Source organism: Pteropus vampyrus, unplaced genomic scaffold (genome assembly GCF_000151845.1).
Source record: "Pteropus vampyrus isolate Shadow unplaced genomic scaffold, Pvam_2.0 Scaffold193, whole genome shotgun sequence".
Classification (NCBI taxonomy): Eukaryota; Metazoa; Chordata; class Mammalia; order Chiroptera; family Pteropodidae; genus Pteropus; species Pteropus vampyrus.
Window position 1 is genome coordinate 423,457 of NW_011888974.1, and position 6,838 is coordinate 430,294.

At 50.8% G+C, this 6,838-nt stretch overlaps 1 protein-coding gene across 1 annotated transcript in view; it reads right to left on the minus strand.

Annotated features, from left to right (window-relative positions):
- Positions 1 to 2,001: 2,001 nt before the first annotated feature.
- The window catches only part of GTF2IRD1 (GTF2I repeat domain containing 1), an 86,861-nt gene continuing 82,024 nt past the window's right edge, over positions 2,002 to 6,838 (minus strand). Inside the window, exons 25-27 of the mRNA XM_023537492.1 lie at positions 6,063 to 6,100; positions 3,518 to 3,651; positions 2,002 to 2,255 (exon numbers count right to left, since the gene is read on the minus strand). Of these exons, the coding sequence (XP_023393260.1) occupies positions 2,187 to 2,255; positions 3,518 to 3,651; positions 6,063 to 6,100 (241 nt within the window). The 3' untranslated portion in view covers positions 2,002 to 2,186. The remainder of the gene's footprint in view (positions 2,256 to 3,517; positions 3,652 to 6,062; positions 6,101 to 6,838) is intronic.

Sequence of the window (6,838 nt, forward strand, 5' to 3'; positions counted from 1 at the left end):
GGCGCCAGGTGGGCCCAAGCCCTGGGCGGTCCTAGGGGAGCCTGGTGCCCAGGTAGCAGCACTCACTGCTCGGTGTGGCTGCCTTGGCAAAGAAAGGGGACAGAGGCCTGGAATGCTGGGTTTAGAAGTTTGTACTGGTGCTGTGGGGTAGGTAAAGAATGGAGGTTTTTAATTCAGGGAGATGCAGGGTTAAATGGGAGAAGGATGGGTCACAGGGAAGCAGGGTTAAATGGGAGAAGGATGGGTCACAGGGAAGCAGGGCTGAAGTGTCAGCTGCTAGGCTGGCCTTGATTTCCTGGGCAGTTTCTGCCTTGAGGGTGGTAGTCAATGTAGGTCTTTGACCTTTCCCTGCTCCTGGAGAGAAAAGGAAGCCTTCCTGGCCCAGGGCAGAGGCCTGAGGATGGAGTGGAGGGCCCTGGGGACACTGGGATGAGGGAGGAAGTGGTGGCACCAGCAGAGAGAGGAGCAGTTTGGGTTGGGTGTGCCAAACTTGTGGTTTCTGGCTTCTTGCATCTTTCCAGGAGGAAGCAGAGTCCGGAAGGCTGGGATGGGGCCTTTCCTCCCATTTCTGGGCATGAGGTTGACCCAGAGGGCTGGCAGAAGCTCCTGGACTGTTTGGATCATATACTTAGCTGACTAATTACTCAGTTCCTCCGAGACTTAGTCTTCTTGCTGGAACTTGGCTGGATCCTGTGGTCACCCTGACTCCTCCACACCACAGCACTCCTGACCAATTGACCTTCAAGTTCTGTTGGCTGACCTTTTTATTCTCCACCTGGCCCAAACCACTGCCAGCTCTCACTGGAACTCTAAGAGCCTCCCACATGGTCTTCTAATTTTTCCTCGCCTCTGACATTCTCTCTGAAAGAGGGCTGATACTTCCCAAATGAGGTTCTGGTCATGGCTTCCCCTGATACTGTTTGCTGTGGCTCTCATCCCCACCCCCAGCGCACGCGCGCGCGCACACACACACACACACACACACACACACACACACTCTACGCACACACACTAGCCTGTGAGAAAAAGGATGCAGTCTGGCTTCAGAGTGCACAGCTGGGCCAGCAGAACCAAGGATGCATTTCTGTCCCCACTCACTCCTTCAGTGCAGCACTGTATTCACAGCTTGCTGACTGCCTTTACCTACCCCTCCATCTTACTACCAACCACTCTCCTCGAGCCTTCTGCTCTGGTGGCTCCTTCTTGTTCCTGGAATGCCCAAGTTCTCAGTCCAACTTCACTCCCTTTGGACATGTGGCTCTCTCCTCCTAGAACACCACCTGCCCCGCCCCTCCCCACTTGGTCCCACCAACTCTTAAATGCTCTTCGTCTCAGCTTCAAGGACTCTTTACTGATTCTACACTAGATAAGGTTGCCCTGCCTTGCGCTCCCAGGGCACTCTGTCCTTCCCTATCAGGACACTAGCACCGCATGCCTATCTTCCCCACTGGGAGTGAACGAACAGCCATGTAGTATGCCAGGCCCCAGACAACTGCCAGACCCTTTCGACTTGTGTGTTTCTGCCTCTAGTCCTACCCCTTCCTCCACCTTTCCACTTGCCACCCAAAGTGGTCTTTCTGAGACACAACTGTGACCCATCATTCTGCTGCTCAAATGCCCTGAGCTTTATCAAAAATCCACCCCACCCTCCAGGCCCAACTTAAAGCCTGTTCTTCAAGATGTCTTCCCCTCTAGCCATAAAAACCCCACGCTTGATCATACTTGACACGTCTGACTTCACCTGAGTTATTGGGACCAAGACAGCCTCCTACCACACCATGCACTCCCTGAGGCCAAGGGGCCAGTCTGGCACTTGGCTTTCCATGGCACCTCATCTTGAGGTCACGTGGGCCCAGCAGCAGAGAAATGACTGGAATCTGTGCCCAGACATCAGGGCCCAAATTCAGAAATACCACCTCTGTGTTCGCAGGCCAGCTGAGCTGGGGTTCCTAACCCCTTCCTATGGCCGTAGCCGCAATTCCAAAAGAGAAAACGCAACAGTTAAGAGCAAAGGCAATTTTTTTTTCTTTTTTTTTACTTATTTAAAAAGGCCTTGGTGGCAGGAATATAGTGTAAAAATCATTGGAAAAACTAAAAGGCATTGATACATATCCGAATATACACTTTGTACATAAATTACATTTCCTTTAGTCTTTCTGAGTGAGGTCCTGATTCAGCACTGAGGTCTAGTAATTCAGAGGTCCTGGCAGCTGCACGTTCAGGCCGGCATAGTCCACCATATACATTGGCCATTGCTAGAGAGACGGGGACAAACAGTCTGGGTTAGGACTCTAGGTGATATGGGAAAAACACCAGAACACTTAGCTCTGCTTTCTGAAGGGCTTCCTCATATACTATTCATTTTGAGGCTGCTGAAGGCTCAGAGGGATCATGAAATTCACCAGTGGCCATGGAGCCTGGGTTGGAGCCTTCTGACCTATTTCCACCTGTGTCCCAGAGGCTAATCATGTGGACCAGACATGAAGGCCAGAGGGAATGTGAGATTGGCTCAGAACGGGTGGTTATGCTATCAACTCAGCCTCCTCTAGGCCTCGTGTACCAATGAAGCCGTCATGTCTCTCTGGGGGTGTGGGGGGTGGGGGGAGCTAGTGACCCGCTGTGGGCACTCACGTACCCAGAAAGGGAGACCGGCAAAGCCTGAACTTTGGAGTTTTCCAGGAAGGGGTTGAAGGGAAACATGGCCAAAGGATAAATAAACCCTAAAATCCACAAGTAAAAAAAATTCTATAACTATGTATGGTGACGGATGTTAACTAGACTTATTGTGGGAATCGCTTCCATAATATATACAGATATTGAATCATGATGTTGTACACATGAAACTAATATAACGTTGTATGTCAATTATACCTCAAAAAAAACCCTAAAATCTTTTCCAGATGTGTTCCAATACTGTCCCCATTTGGACTCAGGATTTCAAAGCTAATATTTTGAAAGAACTCTCAAGTGTGTGCTCTTAGTGAAGTTTTCATCTTGGGTGGGAGAAACCAAACCCAGCCACATGGAAGAACAGGCAGAGTTTGCAGGTGGGTTCTCTGTCCACCACTGACTGCACAGTGAGGCTGCAGAATCAGCTGGCCTCAGATGCTCCTTCCTCGTCTGTACTCTTCGGGTAATACCCACACCTCCCAGGGCTGTGAGCACATGCTGTGAGCAGAGATTAACCAAGCACCTGACTGCCCCAGGGACCTGGGCCTCTGCTCAGAGTCCTTCTGCTCTGTCACTGCCCAGGACAGTGGGTCCTTTCCCTCTTAGCCTCCGCTTGCCCACCTGCCTGGTGGGGATGCGACTTCCTGCCTGGGTAACTGTGAGCCTTGATGAGAGGGGTGGGCTATCTTGTGGGGAGATCAGGCAGATGTGTCTGTGACCATGAGGTTGTGGAGCCCATTCAGAGCCCAATGCCTCCCCAAACCCACGTCCCACAGTGGAGGGTCCTGCCCGAGTGTGGGGTGAAGGCCAGAGAGGAGTAGTCAGGTCCAGATCTGTGCAACTTTACCACGAGTGAGATCTGGTTGGTGGATGCCACGGACTCCGGGTTGGAGGACGAGGATGAGGAAGACGAGGAGGAAGAGGAGACTGAGTTCCCTTCAGAGACCCGCTTCCTCTTGCGCTTGGGGATGCTGTCTTTGGCTGGTGGGAGAAAAGGCTGCTGATGCCAGATGCCAAGGCCATTGTGTCTCAGCCTCCTAGACACCCCCTGGAGAAGGCCTTTGTTTTCAGCTTTAAGTCTCCTTCCCAGCATTCAAGGCTCCCAGACCACCATCTGAGGCCCATCTCTCCAGCCTCCTTTCCTTACCAGGCCTCACAGCCCATTTGCCCACCTTCTGCTCCAGCTCACCTGCCTGCCTTTGCTAACACATATCCTCACCCCTGAGGTAGGCCTCCCCACTAGGCTCAGTTCAGGCCCAGGTCCTCCTTCTGCCCTCCCCAGACCATCAGGCCTGTGGGTCCTGGCCTCTCCAGAACTCCCAGAGTCCCTCCTGGGGCCCTGCATCCCAAGAGCATGGCCTCCCAAGCAGCACAGACTTGGGCCTTGGGGAGAATCACTTAATAGCCCTGCGCCTTCATTTCCTTGTGAGTGAAATGTGTATAAGATCCTGTCGGGTTGCTAGGACGATCCCATGAGATAATGTGCCTGGCCTCCAGTAAATACTCAGAAACAGAACTGGTATTGACATTGTTACTGTTACAGTGGATGTGTGATGACCCTGACCTGAAAATGCTGTGACAGATGACAGTTCACAGGTATCAGTGGACAAGTTGTGTCCCAGTGGTGGGGGAGAAACCCCTCCAGTTTAGAGCCAGAAGTCCTAAGTTAAAATTCCACTGCTGCTACTTACTAGCTGTGTGACCCTGGGAAAACGATTAACCTCTCTGAGCCAAAAGGGGAAAAACTGTGTGATGTGAGACTCGAATAAGATCGTGTGTATGAAAGAGCCCAGTACCAAGCTCAGAACAGAGTCAGGACTCAGCAGGTGTTTTGTTGCTGCTTAATTAAATTGATATGAATAGGGAAGACTTATAAAAAAGATTTACAACTATGTGCTACATAAGTGGGGTTTGGGGCTTGACTAAATGGACAGATGACTAAAGAGAAACCTAACAGGGCCCACTAGAAGGGTCTTAATGACAGTGTGAGGGCAGGCTGGGCCCAGGGGGCAATTGTTTGTCTAGCTGGTGAAGAAAAACCAGAGCCTGGGAGTCGGCAATATGGTATAAATAAAGACCCTGGGAAACAGAAGGCTCTGGAGGCTACAGGAGCCACGCTATGAGCTGGGGACGAGTGAATTTTGTGGGAGGCAGGCGGGCGCTGCTGAAACTGGCTGAAGCCCCTGGATTCTGCCTCTATTCTAAAAGGATTCTAAAAGCCCAAGGTCTGATAAAGGCACATACCTATATCAGACCTTGGGCTTTTAGAATCAGTTCGCAGGACCTAGGAGACCTTTCTTTACCTCCACGTGAAAAGAAGTCAGAAGTGCTGGCCCAGAGTTGTGGCCAGCCCGGGGTCACTAGAAGATCCTAATGATGGTCGTGGTGGGGGAGTGGTAGATCTAAGTGATGGCGTCCACCCTCTGATAATCTGTCCCAAATTTTCCTCCTCCCTAAGGCCTTCTCTGTCTCTGCCTTTGACCTGGGAGCAGCTCCCAAACCTCCCTACCCCGAGTGCCTGGTGCCCTGCCTGGCCCTTGAGATGAGCACATGACAGAAGGAGGTGGTCTCTGGTTGGGCATTGCCACCCCAGGCAGTGGAGCTTCAGGTGAACCTGGACCCATCTGGAATTGGGACCTCAGGTTTCAGGCTGGGGTGGGGCAGCCTTGCTGAACCTCCATCGCTGTTTCCACTGAGCAGCCATACTGAGGCCTATAGTCCTCCATGGCCTTCGGTTCATATGGGTGGTCTGGACACAGGGCTCTAGGTGGCCACCAACTCATTATGTGGCTTGGCAAGTCCTTTTCCCATTTCAGGCCTCAGTTGCATAGCTGTACAATGAAGGCACACCTCCCAATCACAGAGAGGTACATCTTCCTGAGTCCTATCTCACACCTCCTCAGTCAGAACCATTGTACCAGTCTTCCAGGTTCCTGTGAATTGAAAGGTTCTAAAAGTCCAGGGGCTGGTGCAGGAGTGTGCCCTGCAAATGCAGGCAGAATTAAGGGGGTCCAGCCAATCTGGCAGTACTCACCGGCCTTATCCTTGCCAGTCTCATGTCACCCTTTCTCTCCCCATGTGGCCTCCATGATCCTACCTGATATCCCCTCCTTCTGACTCCAACCTGCCCTTCATCCTCTCTCTCTAGCTGATCTGACACCATCAGCCATGCTGTGGCAGGGTCCTGCTCCAAGGACAACTACAGGATTCCTGGGGCCTTCTGGGAATACTGGCCCTGCAGATAGAGATCTCCAGCTCTCTGGAGAGGTACTGGATGGAGGGGGCATATATTTTTCTCTAGGTGGTCAGCCACCTATTGTGTGCCACCTGTTGTATGTCCACAGATTGGTCCTTGAGAGGTAGAAAGGTGGCTTCTTCAGCTACCTATTTACCTGGCACCTTGGCATCATTGCAAATTTCTGCAAAAGGTCTGAAAAAGAAAGAAATGAGGTAGCAGTTAAAAAATGAAGTTTTCTATTCTTCTCACCTGCTCCCTGAATATGGGTGATATCTCTCTTGAGATGAGACGCTGCTGCTGCTGGAGCATTAGGTAAGACTCAGATGAAAATGGTTAGCACCCCTACCACAGAGCAGGCAGATGAACAATCGCCAGCCTGGAGCTGTCAGTGCTGTGCCAGGCAAATTGCCCCTTGTGGTCTGGTTTCCTCATCTACAAAGCAAGTGTGTTGTCTGACAAAGGGTTCGGAAATGTGTGTCTAAATAGATATTCATTACAGTATTATTTTTTACAAACCTTTTAATTTTTACTTTATTTGCAGCATTATTTCTATGAACCCCCCCAAAATTAGCCACAACCCAAATGTCCATCAGTAGAGGACAATACGGTTCATCCGTACAGTCGTTAAAGGGAATGATCATGGGCATAAGGTAATGCTCAAATGCGTTCAAGACATTTACTGTCTACAGATAAATACTGTGTGATCTCAGCTTCATCTTCCCCAAATGCACATCTAATAGGCATTACGAGAAAAGTGGAAACGTGGAAGGAAAGCCCCAAAATGTCTTTGATGGTTCTCTCTGGGAGGTCCAGGTGGGCACCTTCTCCTACGGTTTCCTGTATTTTCCAGTAGTTACTTCACAGGGTGGGCTGTAGGTAGGAGGGGAAGGAAACCTCTACTTTTCATCTGAGATCTTTCTGAATAATTTG